At 44.7% G+C, this 21,614-nt stretch overlaps 1 protein-coding gene across 3 annotated transcripts in view; it reads right to left on the bottom strand.

The window, feature by feature from the left end:
- The window catches only part of KIAA1549L (KIAA1549 like), a 316,445-nt gene that overhangs the window by 27,044 nt on the left and 267,787 nt on the right, over nt 1-21,614 (bottom strand). For all 3 annotated transcript variants that reach the window (XM_086341097.1, XM_086341099.1, XM_086341096.1), the window contains exon 16: nt 19,920-20,049. In XM_086341097.1, coding sequence (XP_086197223.1) covers nt 19,920-20,049 — 130 coding nt within the window. The remainder of the gene's footprint in view (nt 1-19,919; nt 20,050-21,614) is intronic.

Raw genomic sequence — 21,614 nt, 5'->3', positions numbered from 1 at the left:
CTTAGTTATTGGAGCATAAGGAATGCATCTGCTAAGTCGCTTCAGTCGTGTCCAACTCTGTGCGGCCCCACAGACAGCAGCCCACCAGGCTCCCCTGTCCCCGGGATTCTCCAGGCAAGAACACTGGAGTGGGTTGCCATTTCCTTCTCCAATGCAGGAAAGTGAAAAGTGAAAGTGAAGTCGCTCAGTGTGTCCGACTCTTAGCGACCCCATGGACTGCAGCCTACTAGGCTCCTCTGCCCATGGGATTTTCCAGGCAAGAGTACTGGAGTGGGGTGCCATTGCCTTCTCCAAGGAATGCACCAGGTTTTGCTAATTAGCATAATGAGGATGCGAAATGGCTTCTCACTGATGACATTAGCAGTGTCCTTTAAATCAGGGGCCCCCAACCTCCAGGATCTAACGCCTGATGGTCTGAGGTGGAGCTGTGTAATAATAATAGAAATAAAGTGCACAATAAATGTAGCGTGCTTGAATCATCCTCCTGAAGCCACCCCCCAACCCCAGCCCCAGGCCATGGAAAAACTGTCTTCCACAAAATCTGTCCCTGGTGCCAAAAATGTGAGGACCGCCGCTCTAAAACCTTTCACTGACATTCTTTACCCTATGTCTTTTAGGTAAAGGAATCCAGAGCACCTTGTAGTCCACACCCAAGGGTTGGTGTTCTAGACCATAGACTAACTCTCTAAATGGTCCTGTGCCCAGGGATTGAGCCAATTGCTGGTTGCCTGATGCCATTTATCAGAGAGAGTAACAAAATCAGATCTCAAAGTGTGGAGCCCTTAGAAGCTCTAGGGTCAGGGCCCAGCAGTCAGTGCCTTAAGAAACCCTTCAGGAGGTTTGGATGGTTGCTCAAGTTTGAGACCCACCGCTCGAGAATGTTCGCCTGCCTTCTTCCAGTGAAGCTTCCACTCCGGAAGCAGTTGCAGTACCCAAATGGGCAGAGAGTTGGGACTTGAGCAGCTTCCAGAGCAGGCTGCTTGCCCTGTGTTATGTTTGCCAGCCTGTGAATGCTTATTTAATAAGTCTGCATGTGTGGCAGGTTTTGCTCTGAGATTTGCTTTTGTAATAAGATGATGGTGGGACTGTGGAGACTAGTTAATCCACATCCACTTCAACTATGCCCATGGCTACTGCTATCTGCTAAAAGAACCTGAGAGTTCTGTGTGAATAAGCTAGCATAGATTAGTTTGCCACCCTGCTCTCCATCCATGACACAACTGACACCTTAGGAAAATTAGAAAATACAGATAAACAAGTGGAAAAGGGCAGAGAAGCCTCAGGGCAAAACCAAGAGATGAGGAACTGCCAAGAAACGCCACCAAGTTGCTGCGCTCAGGCAAATGCTGCCACAATGACCAGGTCTAAAAGGCCAGCCGAGAAGATAAAAGACAGCACAGGAAAGCTGTTCCAACTGGAACGGTTACTTCATTTCTTGATGTTTTGGTTTCCTCGTCTGCAAAATGAGGATAATAAGACCTGCCTCAAAGGGTTTTATAAGGATTGAATGAGATGACCGAGGTAAAGAATTTAGAACAGTAGCACATGGTAAAAACACAATAATGGTGGCTTTTATCATCATCATAATTGTCATTATTCTTTTATTCATTCAACCACATGTTATTTATCACAAACAGAGCACTCAGATGGGCTTCCTGGTGGCACTTCCAGGTGGGAAAGAACCCGCCTGCCAACGCATGAGACTTAAGAGACGTGGGTTCTACCCCTGGGTCTTGAAGATCCTGGAGGAGGGCATGGCAACCCCCTCCAGTATTCTTGCCTGGAGAATCCCACGGACAGAGGAGCCTGGTGGGCTACAGTCCATGGAGTTGCAAAGAGTCACCGAGAGACTGAGCACACATGCACAGAGCACTCAGATACAGAAGAATGTGCACATTAAGAAAATGTCACCAGGGAACCCATTCATTAAGGGGAGCCCTTCCCTCCTTAAAATCTAGATGCGGAAGGTCAGAACTACATTATTTTTCATGTTTTAAAATTTTATTTACTTTTCTTTAGTATTAATACACACACATTAGAGAAGAAATAAAAAAAATACAGAAAGCATGAAAAAGAAATTAGACATCTCCTGTAACCTTATCACACAAAATTAGGGCTTGTATAGTTCAAGATCAAAAGACAAGATTCTCTGCCAACTTGCAAGTCTAGATTTATCAGCACATTCACAAACAGTGAATAATTCAGAATACTATTTTTATATCAACACAAGCAAGGATAGATTTATGGAGTAGAGTGCAAAATTATCTCTGTGATAATAAATAAGAACTCAAAGACATTTCATGCCTGGGTGTATGCCTCCAGATCCTGGGCTGGAGATGCACTGGGGCTCTTATGCCTGGGGGTTCTTTAGGGAAAGGTTTGAGATCACCCTTGGGGAAATATGCTCCCTGAAGACCCCAGGGATACCTTCTAGAGTAATGAAAACAACCTCTTTTTTTTGGTCGTTGTTAACTTTTCATTTTTTGTATATACCTAGAGCCTGTTACACAGACTGAAGGAAGTCTGAAAGCAACTTCTGAACGACATTTTCATACAACACTTAGAACATTCTGAATGGAACTCCAGAGCCTGAGGGACTTGAGGAGACTGTTTCACTCAAGCCCTCTTTTAAGGCTGAGGAGCTGGAGGCCGTAGCAGTTAAGTGACCGACTCTGTGTCCACCAGAGTGGGCAGCGGCACAGTCTTGCTCTCCCAGCTCCAGTCCCAGGCACATCGTGCTGCACCCCGCTGCCTCTCACAGCTCCCTGTCAGTGCTGGTTGCCACCCACACACTGCCTTCCCCCTGACATCTCCTGTCTCCCTGGTAAATAATGGATGCCTAGGGCTACACTGCTCCCAGGTGGAAGATGAATGGCGCTGAGGCAGGCTATGAATCTCCCCTCCCGTCAGCTGTGCTGTGCATTTCCAGTCATACTGGTGGGTCTCTTATTATGTGAATTTATAGTTGTGCCTTCAGCAGAGCCAAAACAAGCTTCTTAGCAACAACTTCCTACTCTCCCATTTTCCTAGGATCCCTGGGGTGGGGCTGTACTGATTGGGGAGGGGGTTCTCTGAGCAAGGCTTGGGGAAGACATTATCTTTGCCAGGGAGGTGGAGATACATTCTGTAGAATCCCATGGCTTCTACCCCATAACACCCCAATGGAAATCAACCTCTGCTCACCCCGCTCAAGTTTTCATCTTGTGCGGGGGGGGTCCCTTTAACTGGAGGGACCAGAGTCATAACCCAAGTGTGACCTCAACAGGTTTGCGCTAAAGAAGTCCTGTATTCCCACTGTTCTCGCTTGGTTGTTTAGTCTCCTGATGTCTATGGAATGGGAACAAGGCGAGCGCTCATTATTTCCTGGGATTTCCCATTTTCATATTTGATTTGCTTATTTAATCTCAAGCAAGTCTGACTTGTCTCTGAGCCCATTTTACTCATCTCTCGTGAGCTGAGAATAAGGCACTTGGCATTCAATAAAGCTTTGTGAAACTGAACCAAAATGGAAAAAAAAATCTGTTTAATTAACCACAAGTATTAATAGAATTTGAGGTTAAGATAAAGGGCCATGTTCCCCCCAAAATTTCCTCCAACACTGCAGGACCACAGATAAGGTACATGAACTCCCTATGCCTCAGGCTCCTCACCTGAAAAATGGGAGCACTAACTGTGGTCTGGGATGTCCCTTCTGGTTCTTACATTGACTCTGATTTAGGCTGATTTCTTGGACTCTGTCTGCTCTAATAGAATCCACATTCCTCCTACAATCGTGGTTCTTGGGAGAATCTGATGTCCACTCATAAGGGCAATCCCTCCTCCCTCTGTATCGCCTCTCTCCCTACCTCAAAATATACGAGTAGTGATAACTTTTTTCTTTTACTTAACAGATAACTGTTGATTTCAACCCCATGATCAGCCTTGGGTTGGGAGTTGCACATATAATTAATAAGATAGTGTCACAGTCCTCAAGGAGCTCTCAGTCTACAGAAGGAGACAAGTGACACAACAATAATAATAATACCAGCAAATGTTTACTGACAGCTTGTGTGCCAGACACTGTTCTAAGTGCTTTATATAAATATTACAATAATCTATGAGGCAACAACTATAGCTATTCTTATTTTACAGTTGAAAACATTACTGAGGCATTGACAGATCAAATATCTTGCCCATAATTGGTGGAGCTGCATTTTGAACCCAGAAAGTCTGATTCCAGTACCCAAGTTCTCACCCACCACATATACAAACAGATCCAATACCGTTACCACAGATGTGGGCTCTTACAGAGGGACAGGCATCCGTGACCAGGAAGACAGACTACAAAGTAATACTTGAGATAATCTACCTCATCAGATTGGGCTTCCCAGGTGGCAGTAGTGGGAAAGAACCCACCTGCCAGTGCAGGAGACGTAAGAGATGCAGGTTCAATCCCTGGGTTGGGAAGATCCCCTGGAGGAGGGCATGGCAACCTACTTTAGTATTCTTGCCTGGAGAATCCCACGGACAGAGGAGCCTTGTGGGTTACAGTCCATAGGGTCACACAGAGTCAGACATGACTGAAGCGATTTAACATGCACACACACCTCATTGATTACTATAAGGATGTAAAGCATCGATGTGCAAATATCAAGTGTTTAGAAGACTGTTTGGCACATAAGCAGACACTTTCATATTATCTGTCTCCTCCCACAAACTGGGGGCTCCATTAGGGCTGGGTCAATGTCTTACTGCTATATCCACAGCCCCCAATTCAGAACTTAGCCCAAAGCTAAAACCAGTAATTGCCTCTTAAGCAAAAGAACTGAACAGAGCAGGTGCTCAGAGCTCCTTGAGGACCTGAGATGTGCCGGTCCTGTGCTAGGCTTTCCATTTGTGGCCCCTCACCAATCCCCGAGGATCGTGTGGTTGTCCCCATTTTCCAGGTAAGACATATGTGTCAACTGGTTTGACCTGCTCCAAGTCCTTCTCCCTAACGTGCACATTTTTGAAAATACCTTTTGCTTTTATTTGACAGAAAGGGGTGACAGGCACAAAGACAGATCTCAGTGTTGGCTGATGGTTGGCTCGGGTACAAATGTCAGTGGTGTATCTGGGACAGAGAATATATTTTTAAACCTCCTTAACTTAGGGTTTACCATACTTACATTTCCAACCTTATAATTCTGAGAAGCACTGGGGAACTTTTTTTTTTTTCCAAATGATTTTTATAAATCAATCAAGATATACTTCAATAAAAATTCTAAGAACTAAATCAGGGAATGTCTGTTCATGGTAGAAAATTAGAAAACATAGATAAGCAAAAGGAAGGAAATTAAAATCCACTCTAATCCTATCACCAGAAATAACAAAATGTTAACATTGTGACCTTCGTGCATGTCCTTCCAGCTGTTTTCTATGCATATGAAATAGAATGAAGATTATGAATGCTGGCATATTCCCAACGCCCTCCCAGTTGCTCACCCACCCCACCCATCACCCTACTCCAGTTAGCTACAAAGAATCCTGGCTTGGACCATCTCAGTTTCTCCCCTCCTCTTCTTCCAAGCACAGCCCACCACTTGGCACAAGATTCTCTGGCTTTTGTGATGGAGAACAGAGAGTATGGGAGGGCACTAAGGCAGAAGCGGAGAGGGCTGCACGATTGTCTTAGTGGGATTTTGGGTAGAGACGCAAAAGCAGCTATGTAGCATGTGAATGGGAAAGGAATTAAGGATATTGAAAAAGTATTACTGGACATGACAGGATAGCCTTCAGATACAGAAGCAGAAGTAGGGCTTTCCTGGTGACTCATGCAGTAAAGAATCTGCCTGCAATGCAGGAGACCCGAGTGCAGTCCCTGGGTCAGGAAGATCCCCTGGAGAAGGGAATGGCTACCCACTCCAGTATTCTTGCCTGGAAAATTCCATGGACAGTGGAGCCTGGCAGGCTACAGTATATGGGGTTGCAAAGAGTCAGACACAACTGAGCAACTAACACTTTTCACTTTCTTTCATAACTATTTAAAATGTACTTTTGTTGATATAATTCTTTTGACTTAGATACACTCTCAGACTAAGCCATCTGGGTCATGATTTTACAAACAGTATAATCGCACACATATATATTTTGTAAATGTATATAAATTAAATGTCCCATTTAATAAAAATCCTCCTACATATATGAATATATATGGATTTATGTATATATAAAATAGAAGTATATATATTTTGAAATCTTTTTATACAACATTGCAAATAAATATCTCTGTCAATAAAAATATGGTATTTATAGGGAATAACTTTAAAAGATTTCACTGCATTCTGCTATATGGAGTTTTCAACCTATATGTAACTATCCACTCTTTTATGTAGTTTCCCAACAAAAGTGAAATCTGTATATTGTGGTTAAAATTCTGAATATAACCATGCATTTAGCCTTATGTTAAATTCCTGGAAGTAGAATTACTGAGTTAGAGAAAACGTACATATTTAAGATTTTGGATACTTATGGTATATAAGTGAGATAGGCTGAGACCCAGGACTTTTTGCTGTCGTGTCTGCACCTGGACAAACATCTCCTCTGGCAACAAAATACAAAGAAACTAAATATAAGGGACTAAAAATAACTGCATACATGTGCTGTTGGGCCAAATGATGAACAATAAGATACAAGAGGGCCACAAACCACCTGCCACTTGTGAAGTGCCAGGAGCAAAAGCAGAGCACTACATGATCCCTGCACTCAGATACCACCAAGAGGGTGGGCAGACCACCTAAGCTATGCCTCCTGCCCGACCCACCAGATCCACCCTCCCCCGCACCCACTAAAGGAACCAGCTCACCACCCCCCTACCTTGGGAGCAAGCAAGGGCACCTGTTTCTGATTTTCACTCCCTTGCTTGAGTTCCTCTTCTGATAAGAGTTCCTCTTAACAATTTCTATCGATTAAAGATCTGCAGAGTACATCATGAGAAACACTGGGCTGGAAGAAGCACAAGCTGGAATCAAGATTGCTGGGAGAAATACCAATAACCTCAGATATGCGGATGACACCACCCATATGGCAGAAAGTGAAGAGGAACTAAAAAGCCTCTTGATGAAAGTGAAAGAGAAGACTGAAAAAGTTGGCTTAAAGCTCAACATTCAGAAAACGAAGATCATGGCATCTGGTCCCATCACTTCATGGTAAATAGTTTGGGAAACAGTGTCAGACTTTATTTCTGGGGGCTCCAAAATCACTGCAGATGGTTACTACAGCCATGAAATTAAAAGACGCTTATTTCTTGGAAGGAAAGTTATGACCAACCTAGATAGCATATTGAAAAGCAGAGACATACTTTGCCAAAAAGGTCTGTCTAGTCAAGGCTATGGTTTTTCCAGTGGTCATGTATGGATGTGAGAGTTGGACTGTGAAGAAAGCTGAGCACCAAAGAATTGATGCTTTTGAACTGTGGTGTTGGAGAAGACTCTTGAGAGTCCCTTGGACTGCAAGGAGATCCAACCAGTCCATTCTAAAGGAGATCAGTCCTGGGTGTTTATTGGAAGGACTCATGCTGAGGCTGAAACTCTAATACTTTGTCCACCTCATGCGAAGAATTGACTCATTGGAAAAGACCCTGATGCTGGGAGGGGTTGGGGGCAGGAGAAGAAGGGCACAACAGAGGATGAGATGGCTGGATGGCATCACTGACTTGATGCACATGAGTTTGGGTGAACTCCAGGAGTTGGTGATGGACAGGGAGGCCTGGTGTGCTGTGATTCATGGGGTCGCAAAGAGTCAGACACGACTGAGTGACTGAACTGAACTGAAAGATCCCCAGGGCTTCTAGGTTGGTAACCTATGTATCCTCAGCAGCAAAGGCCACAGATATCTAGAAGAAATTAAGGCCATTTCTTTTCCACCCCTGGACACACAGGCCCCTCGGATTGAGTTTTATGGTGGCCACCGGACAGAGCAAGCATATGCAATCTTTCACTGTTAAAAGAACGCAGCCATACCACACATCTAGGAAGGCCCACACAGTGGCTATTTACGTGACTTCAGCTTCTCTTTGAAACACCACAGGAACAAACTTGAAGGAAACTATAGCCCTGCTAGGAGCCCCAGTTATCTTATTTCTGGAAAATATTCCATCAGATTGCTTGGTCTTGGAACACATTCTGTAGCTATAAGACTTCATCAAAATTTAAAAAACAGTTTTGTTTTTTTTTTTAATCAGACAAGTAATGAAAAGACAAGCCACCAGCCAGGAGAAATATTAGCATTTGTATCCAGAATATATAAGTGTTTCCTATAAATAAATAACAAAATGACAAACAACCTAACTTCAAAATTGGGCAAAAGGCTTAAATTGACACCTTAATAAAAGAAAGTACATAGATGTCCAATAAATGCATAGAAAGGTGCTCAATATCATGAGTAATTAGGGAAATTATATCATTTCACATTCACTGGAATGGCTAAAATTAAAAAGATTAATCACAAATGTTGGTGAGGTTGAGGAGTAGAATTAGAACTGTCACAGTCCTGGGGGGAGAGTAAACGGCACACGTAGTTTGTAAACCTGTTTGTAGTTTTAAAAAGTTAAACATACACCTACACTAGGACCCAGAAATTCCAGTACCACTATATTTATCCAAGATAAATAAAAACATATTGTCTTTGTCTGTTCAAGCTGCTAGAATAAAATAACACAGCTGGGTGGCTTATAAACAGTACAAATCGATTTCTCACAGTCCTGGAGGCTGGAAGTCCAAGGCGGGCAGTGTGGTTGGGTGAGGGTCCTCTTCCAAGAATCATATTCCTAACTGTATCCTCACATAGAGGAAGGGGCAAGGTTGCTCTGGGGGAATCTCTTAAATAGGGGCCCTAATCCCATTCATGGATTCCATACTTAATCCTGATCGCTGCCCCCAACCTCCTAATACTAACACAATGGGGATTAGACTCTCACAGTTGGAATTTTAGGGAAACACACATTTAGACTACAGCACATAGGTTCACAAAACATGTGTGTGAAAATGTATATAGCAATTTTTCTCTAGTAGCTCCAAACTGGGAACAACCCTAATGTCCAACAATAGGATGATGGATAAATAAATAGTGGTATGTTCATACAACGGAATAGTACTCAGTAACAACAAAAAGTAAACTACTGAATACCAGACCACCTGACCTGCCTCTTGAGAAACCTATATGCAGGTCAGAAAGCAACAGTTAGAACTGGACATGGAACAACAGACTGGTTCCAACTAGGAAAAGGAGTACATCAAGGCTGTATATTGTCACCCTGCTTATTTAACTTATATGCAGAGTACATCATGAGAAACGCTGGGCTGGAAGAAGCACAAGCTGGAATCAAGATTGCCGGGAGAAATATCAAGAACCTCAGATATGCAGATGACACCACCCTTATGGCAGAAAGTGAAGAGGAACTAAAAAGCCTCTTGATGAGAGTGAAAGAGGAGAGTGAAAAAGTTGGCTTAAAGCTCAACATTCAGAAAACTCAGATCATGGCATCTGGTCCCATCACTTCATGGGAGATAGTTGGGGAAACAGTGTCAGACTTTATTTTTTGGGGCTCCAAAATCACTGCAGATGGTTACTGCAGCCATGAAATTAAAAGACACTTATTCCTTGGAAGGAAAGTTATGACCAACCTAGATAGCATATTCAAAAGCAGAGACATTACTTTGCCAACAAAGGTCCATCTAGTCAAGGGTATGGTTTTTCCAGTGGTCATGTATGGATGTGAGAGTTGGACTGTGAAGAAGGCTGAGCGCTGAAGAATTGATGCTTTTGAACATTGGAGAAGACTCTTGAGAGTCCCTTGGACTGCAAAGAGATCCAACCAGTCCATCCTAAAGGAGATCAGTCCTGGGTGTTCACTGGAAGGACTGATACTAAAGCTGAAACTCCAATACTTTGGCCACCTCATGTGAAGAGTTGACTCATTGGAAAAGACCCTGATGCTGGGAGGGATTGGGGGCAGGAGAAGAAGGGGACAACAGAGGATGAGATGGCTGGATGGCATCACTGACTCGATGGACATGAGTTTGAGTAGACTCCGGGAGTTGGTGATGGACAGGGAGGCCTGGCGTGCTATGATTCATGGGGTCACAAAGAGTCAGACACAACTGAGCGACTGAACTGAACTGAACCCTGTGTTTGGCGAAATGTGCTCTTAGAGCTCACCTTTGGACGTGTGATCTCTGTGTCCTTGGGGCAGAAAGGGAGCGTCTCGGGTACCCCTTACAAAGCCCTTGTCCAGCCCAGTCATGCTGGAGAAAGACGCCCTTTGAGGAATCCAATCCTCTCTTTAGTGAGTACAATTCTGATCACCAATGTGTAAGTTTTTTCCCCACACATCCAATTCTTGACACCAGCTGGGTGTCCTACAGTTCAACTCATTTCAGACACTACCCGGAGAAAGCATCAGATGCCACAGGTTAAGAGCTCAGTCCCACCAGACTGCCCTCCATCCCCACCGCCCCCTCCCCACCGCAGAGGCCAGTCCCAAGGCCAGGTTGTCACCAGTGCTTCTGACCAATGAGCTAGACAGAGATCAGAGGCTCCAGCAACCTCCTCTTTAGGTTCAATTAACTTCCTGGAGCAGCTCAGAAAGCTCAGAGAAACATTTTACTTACTAGATTGCTGGCCCATCACTAAAAGACATAAATCAAGAACAACCAGATGGAAGAGATGCATAAGGCACTAGGGGGAAGGGCAGGGAGTTTTCATACTGTCTGAGGGTACCACTCTTCCAGAATCGCCACCTGTAAACCAACCTAGAAGCTCTCCAAACCCACTTCTTTTAGGTTTTTATGGAGGCTCCTTTGCTTAGGCATGATTGATTAAATCACTGGCCATTGGCCATGGAACTCAATCTCCAGTTCATCTCCCCTCCCTGGCAGTGGGCATGAGGTTGGAAATCACATATTGGGCTCCACAGGCAACCAGCCACCATCCTTAGGTGCTTTCCAGGTCACCTCTTTAACATGAAGAACATTTAATGTTCCCATCACTCAGGAAATCCCAAGGGGTTTTAGAGCTAGCTCTGGGCCAGCAGCAGGGACTAAGACCAAATAATGTATTTCTTTCTTTCTTTCTTTTTCTTTTGGCTGTACCAGGTTTCAGCTGTGGCATGTGGGATCTAGTTCCCCAACCAGGGATGGAACTCCAGGCTCCCTGCATTGGGAGCGTGGTCTCTTAATCACTGGACCACCAGGGAAGTCCCCAAATGATATATTTCTTATTGTAAATCACAATATCACAGTATGTGAGAAAATTCACAGCAGGCCTGAAGTGTCTAAAGTGTTAGAATGGAAAAGAAACAGAAAAAAGAATATCCTTCTCTCCTTCATGGAATATTAGCCATAGCAACAACAGCTAATATTCACTGTGCATCTTCTATGTGTTTTATGAGCATAATGCATTTAATCCTCACATGCTTACTAATCCTCACGTGGGTACTAAGTTGCTTCAGTTGTGTCCAACTCTTTGCACCCCATGAACTGTAGCTGCCAGTCTCTTCTGTCCATGGGGATTCTCCAGGCAAGAATACTGGAGTGGGTTACCATGCCCTCCTCTAGGGGATCTTCCTGACTCAGGGATCGAACACACATCTTTTGTGTCTCCTGCATTGGCAGGTGGGTTCTTTACCACTAGTGCCACCTGGGAAGCCCCTTAATCCTCACAACAACCCTATAAGGCAGGTACAACTTGTATGCCCATTTTCCAGTTCGAGAAACTACAGCAGGTGATGAAGTAATTAGCCTAGCTTCACACTGCCAGTGTTCAACCGAGCTGGACCATGAACCAAGCCTAGCTCCAGAGGCCATGAGCATAACCATCACACAGTACTGCCTGTGAATGCTGAGAACAATACATTAGCCAGAGTCATGCGTTAGTAACAAATACTTACTAAAAAGGGACCAACCTGAAAGTAAACACACAAGAATGGCTTTCTGCCATGGGAAGCTATTTTGCTTTTGCTCTTAAGGTGAGTCACTACCTGCTTTTTCTTATCTTCTTAGCTTAGTTGACCCTGCAGGCAACAAGGCTTAACCCAAGCCAACACTATTCTGTTAACAAAACAGGCTCTCCCCATTGCCAACTCAAATCTCCTTTTCCCCATCCTGTCTCTTGAAAAAGCCAGACAGATTCACAAAATCCCTCTTGGTCATTCTATCTGCCTCCAAGATACAACCTTCAATAGTAGTCAGGCCTCCCCAAGCCCATGGGAAGAAGTAGTCATGGGCTCATCGCCTTGCCGATCTTTCCCTTTATGGGTGGTCAACCAAAGGTGTGTTTATCCCACAGCTGAGACTGGAGGGACAAGTGACATGGACGATTCTCCTGGTTTTACTCCTTAAAAGGCCCAACAGTCAATATTCCTCAAGGAGCAAGTACTGGGGTGGCCTCAGCATCCATCCACTCCTCTCCCTGGGTCTCAGGCACGGTCTCTGGGGTGGGGGTGGGGGATTAAGCCTGTCCCAGTTCTGCTGGTGACATCTGCCTGGGTTAAATCAACCAGTGGACCCCCCTCCCCCTGCCCACCACTCCCACCCCAGTGATACAGGGGTAGAGTGGGCATTGGACCTACTGTGGCTCAGTTAGAGTGAAAAACCCAAAAACTTTCAATTCATGGCTGGCTCTTGGGTTGGCCAACACAGCATGTAGACACAAGGCTCGAGGCTGCTGCAGGAAATGGCTATTCTCAGTGGAGAGAACCAACCTGTGCTTAAAGCCAACATATGAGGGGGCAGCACTGCATAATGCAGAGAAAAGGGGCACCAGTCAGACCAGGCCTGCATTTACTCTACCCAGTACATGTTCTTCATGAGTACAGTCTGAGTTGGGCTGGGCTTTCTGTTATTTTAGCCAAAGCATCCTAACATAACCACCATTTAGACTGAACTTCAAACAGTAACATGCATTTGTCTATGGTATTGATAAGCCAGTCAAATCAATTGTTTATATGGCTCTGAGCTAAATCTGCCCCATATTTTCAAGTCTCAGCTCCAGAGTCACTTCTGGTTGACACTTGTTTGTTCGTTTGCTCAACAAATAGAGACACTGCGTCTGATGTGCACTGGTTCGGATTCTGAGTGTTGAGGCTTCCAGGATGAATAAAACATGATTTCTGTCCTTGAGGAGGGTGGGGGTTGGGGAATAATACAAGTAAATGCACTTGGGAGGAACAGGAATAAGGAACCTGATGAAGTGAGTCCCAGGTACTAAGTCAGACTCCAGATGCGGAGTCGAGGAAAAGATTCTCAAGGAGGCATTTAACCGAGTTCTGAAAGCACTGCCTGAATAGGCAGTTTTGTTTTGGTTTTTTTGAAGATTTTTTTTTTTTTCTTGATGTGGACCATTTTTAAAGTCTTTTTTGAACTTGTTACAATATTGCTTCTGTCTTAGGTTTATGTGAGATCCTAGCTCCCTGACCAGGGATGGAACCCACACCCCCTGCATTGGAAGGCAAAGTCTTAACTACTAGACAGCCAGGGAAGTCCCAAGAATAGGCAGTTCTTAACTTGGAACAGGCTTGTCCCCAAAAGACACTTGGCAGTGTCTGGAGGCATTCTGGGGCAGTCACAAGTGGGAGGGGCTATTGGCAGCTGGTGGGTAGAGGCCAGAGATGCTGCTGACCATCCTACAAGCACAGGACAGCCCTCCCTCCATACAAAGAATTATCCAGCCCCCAGATCAAAAGTGCCGAGGTTGAGCAACTTAAGCCAGAGGGAATGGATGTTCTGAACAGAGAGAGAAGCACAGGCAAAGATGTGCAGATGTGAAACCACAGGGCAAGTCTGGAGAGGGCGGGGAGGGCTGGACCCAACAGGTAGCTTAAGGAGCGGTGAGCATCAGCCAGAAGGGCATGTCGGGGCCAGCCGGAGCATCTGAGCCCTGAGCCGGAAGCTTAGGGTTTGAGTCTTTTTTTTTTTTAATTGGAGGCTAATTACTTTACAATATTGTAGTCGTTTTTGCCATACATTGACATGAATCAGCCATGGGTGCACATGTGTTCCCTATCCTGAACCCCCCTCCCACCTCCCTCCCCATAGGGTTCGAGTCTTGTTCCCAAGCCCTGAGGAGCTGTGCTGTGCTGTGCTTAGTCGCTCAGTCATGTCCAACTCGTTGTAACCCCATGGACTATAGCCCACCAGACTCCTCTGTCCATGGGAATTCTCCAGGCAAGAAAACTGGAGTGAGTTGCCATGCCTTCCTCCAAGGGATCTTCACAACTCAGGGATCAAACCCAGGGCTCTCCTGCATTGCAGGCAGATTTTTTTTTTTACCATCTGAGCCACCAGGGAAGCCCACAAATACTGGAGTGGGTAGCCTATCCCTTCTCCAGGGGATCTTCTCGACCCAGGAATCAAACCGGAGTCTTCTGCATTGCAGATGGATTCTATACCAGTTGAGCTTCCTCAGGGAAGCCCCCCTGAGGAGCTACTGAAGGATTTTAAACAAGGGCGTGTATTTTAGAAGGATTCCTCTGGCAGCTGTGAGTGAGACAGACGGGAACAGACTTCCAGGAAGACTTTTTGTTCCCATCCAAGTTCACTACCCCAACATGTTGCATATATCTCTACGTGTCCCCTCCACTAGCCTCCAAAAGCACCTTGGGGCAAGCACTAGTTAATCCACCTTCTCTTCTCCATAGAGCCTCACACAGGTAGTACAGTGGAATCACATGTGGGGCTCAGATGCTAATACCAGCAGAGAAGGTAGTTAAACCTTTGAAAATTCATCGTCATCCACATAGCATATATGCATGGCCTGTGTGTACAATCTTATACAAATAAGAAACAGGTCACCTATAATGCACAACATGAACAGAATATAGGCAAAAGCTAACTTTTTTTTGCAATATTTATATTTTTTCCCTTATATATATTTTCCCTATATATATTTTTATCTTTCAGAGACTATATTGTGGAACTGGCAGATGTTAAACGCACAAATGATGCAATGGATCCAGTGCACTTGAGAAATATTTGCTGGAAGAAATGAAGGGGTAGCAAGTACCGACGTGGGGTTCTAATTTGTCCTCTAGCTTTTGATCCTACAGGGATTTGAGGGCTCCCCGTGGGCCAAGGACCAGAGTTCGGAGCAACCAGCATGGGGTGGATGGTGCTGTGCTTCTCCAGACTCGAGGGTTTCTTCCCTAGCTGATGGGCACGTCTCCAGTCCTTGGCTGTCATCTGGGTATTACCCTTGCTCTCCCCTGGCATTAGAGAGAACAGGCAATGCCAGCTCTCTCACTAGGAACTGTCCTTGGCTAAAGTGAAATGCCTCACCCAAGGACACACAAGGACTGGTCAGTACTAGAGGCTAAGAAACCAGATGCTTCTTGAAATCTTGACACAACTCTTTAGGGTTGCGTGAGTTACAGCGCTCCCCGGGGGGAGGTCTTGTAGTTCCTATACCACATCCGGACCTTTAACTCTGTCCAATCCTCCTTCTTTCCTTCCCTCAAGGTGTCCACACCAAGAGTGTACTGGGTGCGCTGACCTGCAGTGAGCAGCTGCCGATGCAGATGTAAGAGATGCGGGTTCAATCTCTGGGTTGGGAAGACCCCCTGGAGGAGGACATGGCAGCCCCCTCCAGTATTCTTGCCTGAAGAATCCATGGACAGAGAGGCCTCACAAGCTATAGTCTCTAGGGTCACAAAGAGTCAGACGTGACTTAGCACACATGCACACACTGATCAAGAGGCTAAGAGGTCTCAGAGCCCAGGAGAGGCAGGATGGGTAGGTGGTGCCAAGAACAGAAGCAGGCAGCATCCAGAACACAGGAGACCAGAGAGAACCAGCAGGCAGGTGGCACCTGAGTGCTCACTAAGCAAGGAAAGTTGTCTCCTGCCCACTGGGAACCCACCTGCATGGGAAGGAAGCCCAGCAGGGGAGGCCTGGCTCCAAGCAGGGTCACTAGGCCATCCTGAAACCTGATCTGCCGCCCCCCAAACCTGCAAACAAGAAACCACCTCCTGTTGCCCACATGCCAAGAGGCCTCCATCTCTATAGGTTAACAAGTCTCTTTGTGGGCAGCCACCAGCCTGGAGAGGTCTAGATGACACTGAAAGGCTCCCTTCACCACCAAACACCTCCCCCTTCACCACCAAATGCCTCCCTCTGCCTCAGCCTCAACCAGGGAGCCTGATTTCCCATTATCAGATATTTCCCTGGGATTAAAGGACTCTGTCAAAACACAAGGTCCTATACATTAACATGAGATAACATATCAAGCCAGGGTTATTAACAGCTTAAACTAGTCAGCAGAGGCAAGATAAAGAAATGAAAGGCTGAGATGGGAGACCTATGTAAGCCAGTTCTAGGTGGGATGCTTAGGAGGTGATGGGGGTGGGGGCAGGGCTGACACGGAGCATGTGGTTCAGAGGGCAACAGCAGGGGGCTTCTGCTAAGGGACAAAATCCCCCAGTCCAACCGTTCATTCCCTAATGAAACCAGTAGTTGGTTATGCCCTTCACTGGCACAGCATGTGGTACCAGGGCACCCTTGTGCCTTACCTTGGTCTCTGACTCTTATGCCACAATCGTAAGAGCAGAAGAGCCTCCCGTTAACGACAGGATTTACAAGTTTACTGAGAAGGCCCCAGACTCCCTCTAAGCTATCTCAGGCAGGCGGCTTCCAGATCACATTTCATTCCCCTCCAAATGGAAGCCATCACAACAACTGCATCAGGTCCTTAGTTGCAGCATGCAGGATCTTTTCTTTGCAGTGCATGGATTCTCTAGCTGTGGCACGCGGCTTAGCTGCTCTGCAACACGTGGGATCTCAGTTCCCTGACCAGGGATTGAACCCATGTCCCCTGCATTGCAAGGCAGATTCTTAACCACTGAACCACAAGGGAAATCCCTGAAATAGGTACTTTTATTTTGAAATATTAGGCTGACGTTATCTTTTCTACCCACTTATGCACTGTGAGGAATTCATTTCAATTCATGTCAAATTTAGTCTAAAGATACGGTCTGGCCTCATTAGGACTGATCTGTTTTGGACATCTTTTTAAAATCCTTCCTTCTTCTAAAAGGGATGCCTCCTCTAGAAAATTACTACTCAAGTGAGCCCCAGTGACTGCCAGGAGTGTACAGCACGTCTTAGCTGTTAGGGTTGAGAATCATTGCTGTAAAACACAGGGGTTCCCAACCCCCTTGTAGCTAAGTCTCTTCCGCATGCTCTTACTCCTCCTGCTCAGTGCAAAAAGTTCTGAAACAACCCAGGTGGCCATCAGTCCCAGGGCTGAGGTTTGCCCGTGATGAGTGTGTTTGTTGGCTTGCTCATTTATTCCTTTATTTTTACATGCAGGCATTTCCTTTGGGACTCTAACGCAGGCAACCTTTGAAAAATTCACACTTAAATCAATCTCCCAGTGCTTTTGTTTCTACCATGTTAAGGAGTGGGTCCTTCTGGCATTCCCTCATCTGGCAGAAAAGACTTGAAAATGTGGCCTGGCTTTAAGATGCCCAGGCCCAGAAGGACGCATGACATGCCTCCAACTGAATGACCTGTTCACTGCTGAGCTACTGGGTTCTTCTGCCAGGAGTGCTTTGGCACTTTTGGAAAATCAAGATTCAGAAAACAAATGCATGCATTATTTAAAACTATGACTCTTCTTTTTCTACTTTATCTGCAGGTCCACCTTTTGCTTGCGTGAGTTCACCATGCAAGAGTTCTTGTGAGACCTGACATCTTAGAGAGATCAGAAATACAGGGCATATGTTATGTAAAAACAGATATATAGTATGGCGGGGGCACATGGAAGCAGTATTAAGGGGTAGTTAAGGGGACAGGATCTGGAGATGGGTAAACATATTACGTAACTGCCCAGAGCCTCAGTTTCCCATCTGTACAACGGGCATAATGAGAATAACTACTTGTCTGGTGACAGCAAATACAATTACATTATACACATAAAAAGACTAGAACAGGGCCTGGTCTAGTGTGGGCAGTCAGCAAATGATAGCAAATACCTCTCATGTAATTAAAAGGTTCAGGAGGCAATAAAGGAAACCATTTCATTCTTAGCATCAACAGTTTAAATTCTTCAAATTTTTCCCCAGATGATCATCATCTCTTAAGGAAACCTGTATTTGCATATGTTTTTGTGATCACACACACTTTTCAAAGAAACACATATTTTTAAAAAATTTATTGAAATGAAGTGGGCTTCCCTTAAAAATAATCTGTAATTGGAATATTTATACATGACTGTGAGAGTACTCTTGCCTGGAAAATCCCATGGACAGGGGAGCCTGGTGGGCTGCCGTCTGTGGGGTCGCACGGAGTCGGACACGACTGAAGCAACTTAGCAGCAGCAGCAGCAGTAGCAGTGAGAGGTAAGCAACCTCCTTTTAAAAAAATCCTCTCTCTCCTACTGTTCTAATGCAACATTCCGAAAGTATCCAGTAAACACTCCAAGTCCCGGCACAGTGGCGAAAAACACCGGCAGTGTTCTCTTTTCAAGACTAACAGTGTTCTGGCCTATTTCCCCAAACTGTGAAAACATCTATGCCTAGAACCTCATAAGAAATCTATTAATACAAGTCTTGAAAAAAACTAAGAATGCTATCACGTATCAGCAGAATATTCCTGAGCAGAAGAAAAAGTTTCCCAAACTACAAGCATCCAGGAAGAATACTCACTGTTGGTAGGGAGAGATTAAATGGAAATTTCAAATGCCCTACTTTTAACTACAGGCTGATTATCAAATTGATGACCAAGCTTGGCATAAGAAATATTTGTACGAGGAGAAAATTTAACATTGAATACTTTAATCTGGAGGAGGAAAAAAAAAGAGATTTGCCCAAAGCATCTGGAATTTTACAAAATTAAACCACCTAACTCTTAGCTATGAAAAAGAAATAAAAGATAAGGGTATCACCACCAACACAGATATCAAGTTTAAATGTCAGGAAGCTAATTAGAAATTCAAATTAGGTATAGTATCTCTGTTTTAATTGGACCAATTAAAAATCCCACTTTAAGCTTTGTGGCAAAGAATGGCCAATTCCGAGGGGGGAAAAACCTTCTTGCCTTCCAATTAGCACCGTATGTTTCAGAAAGCAAGTGTAGCTTTCAAATTACAACCTCACAATTAAAACAAAAGTTTATCTGGATATATTTGAATCATAACTCCTGTTACAGAAAATTTTGTATTTGTAATTAGAGAAACATTTTACAAGAAAAGGAAAGAAACATTTTCATAAAACCTAAGAGTATATTCAAACCATTTGAATCTTGGGACACCATAAAGCACTATTGAACATCTTAGCAGAGCACCTTTCACGCGAACTCATGAGAGCAACTACACGTGAAGGGAGGTAAGCAGTTTGATAGGAGGCACCAAACTGTTAAGTCATCACCTGGGGAGTTTGATGGGATTAGAAACATTTTTGCAGCCTGGAGCACCCCTGCACATAAGCATGTGCTTCATCATGTGAAATCACCAAACCGCTCTGTGGGAAATCTCATTGTTTCCATGGCATATTGAGGAGTTATGAAATCAGGAACAAATCCAACTTCTCAACAGTGCTCTGGATTAAAAGACGCCCGTGTTCAAATGAATTCTAACCCACGGCCATGGTTCCTACTGAGTTTCTAAGAACAAAGGGGAAAAAATTAAGGACATTTAGCATTGCTGTTGAGTTAAAGGTCAATAAAGTACTATTCATAAAATGGTTGAATTTAAACCTTGAGATTCTGTGAACAATAATTTGTTACTCTGATACATTCCAATTACTCTTACTTCGCAAAAGAGGAAATAAGGAATAATAAAATAGAAAACATTTCAGTGTATTTTTAAATTCTACTAATATTCAATAAACTGACACATGACAGAGTGCTCTATCCCCTTTGCATTCAGGAAAAAGCAAAGCTGGCGTTCACCTCTGCCCACCAGACACTTACATCGTATCCACTGTTACGTATCCCACGCCGGGGTCGCTCCCGAGTTACTAGAAGGTCCATCTCTGTTTCCCCCGGACTCGGGCTGTTCAGAGATTGCCGGCTCCGGTAGACAGAGTTCTTCATCTGTTGCCTGAAGAAAATTCAACAACTGTTATGATGCAGCAAATACCCTGACAGATGGAATTCTCCACTGATCCAAACTACAGGCAACCAATGAAGGCTTTGGAGTTGCCTCGCGAATCTCAGAATTGATGGTATTTGTTCCCTGGCCATCAGGAACTACAGAAAGAGTGGAATAAAGATTTTATCCCCCCAGATGCTGTAACCATTTGGCTGAATTGTAAGTGCCCTTTCGTATGGAAACTAGGTAACTCGAATCAATTGCATCATTGCACCCTCACCTAAAATTCTGCTGACAGCAAGGCCAGGGACTCTCCCTTGACCCTCTAGGACAGTGAATGCTGGAAGAACAAACTTGCTTTTGTTGGCTTTGTTGACTTAACAGCCTCCTATCCCTTTTCACCTTTCTAATTTCACATGCAGGATTCCACGGTGTGTCAACAAACACTGTGGATAATAAGCTTCTTAAACACGACCGATGATAGATTTTCTTTCCTGCTTTCATCACGATGGATTCCCTTCTGGGCTAAGGAGCCATAAACCGAAAGGCAATTTGGGGCCCGTGCATCCATCCATCCATTACTGAGTGGCTAAAATGTGCCAGGTAGGGTGGAAGAGAATGAGGATCCACCATGAGACAGACACAGCCCTGCTTTGCTGAGCATACATTCTAAAGAGGCAGATAGACAGTGCGCCTGGTAATTCCCAAATAAGGGTGACAGATAGTGACCAGGATGTGGGGTGACTTTAGATGGGATGGATGGTCAGGGAAGGCCTCTCTAGAGAGGTGACATTTCGGTAGACACCTGAACAGAGCCAGCCACATACCAACCTGGACACAGAGCATTTCAGGCCCAGGAAGTTCACTTCAATTAATTTCAAAGTTAGTTTACAGTTATCGTCTAGCCTCATTAGGACTGATCAGTTTCGGACATCTTTTTAAAATCACACCTTCTTCTAAAAGGGGTGCCTCCTTCTAGAAAATTACTAGTCAAGTGAGCCCCAGTAACTGCCAGAGCGTGCAGCCCCTCATAGCTGTTAGGGTGGCAAAGTGGTTGAGAATTATGGCATGCAAAGCACAGGGAGGGAGATGGGAGGGAGGTTCAAGAGAGAGGGGACATACGTATACCTATGGCTAATTCATGCTGATATTTGGCAGAAAACAACAAAATTCTGTAAAGCAATTATCCTTCAATTAAAAGATAAATAAATTAAAACACACACACGCAGGGATACCCAAACCCCTTGTAGCTAAGAGTCTTTTCCGCATGCCCTTACTCCTCCTGCTCAGTGGAAAAGTTCTGGAACAATCCAGGCTTCCATCAGTGCCAGTGCCATCATTTGCCCATGATGAGTGTGTTTGTTGGCTTGTTTATTTATTCCTTTAGTTTTACATGCAGGCGTTTTCCAGTGCCCTGACCAGGGACTGAGGTTCACACGTTCAGAGGCTCCAGCCAGCTCACTCCAGGAAATGCATACTTTTGTCATCACTGTTTTGTTTCTACTTGTCCTTAGAGGAATCTTTTTTAGATGGGGGAAAGAACCAGTAACAGCGAGGGCTGTGGCTGTGCTTTT

This window comes from Bos grunniens, chromosome 15 (genome assembly GCF_055505025.1).
Source record: "Bos grunniens cultivar Pamir isolate PY7600 chromosome 15, Bosgru_T2T1.0, whole genome shotgun sequence".
Taxonomy (NCBI): domain Eukaryota; kingdom Metazoa; phylum Chordata; class Mammalia; order Artiodactyla; family Bovidae; genus Bos; species Bos grunniens.
The sequence above is the reverse complement of the archived record's forward strand: the minus strand, read 5'-3'. Positions and strand labels throughout refer to the sequence as shown.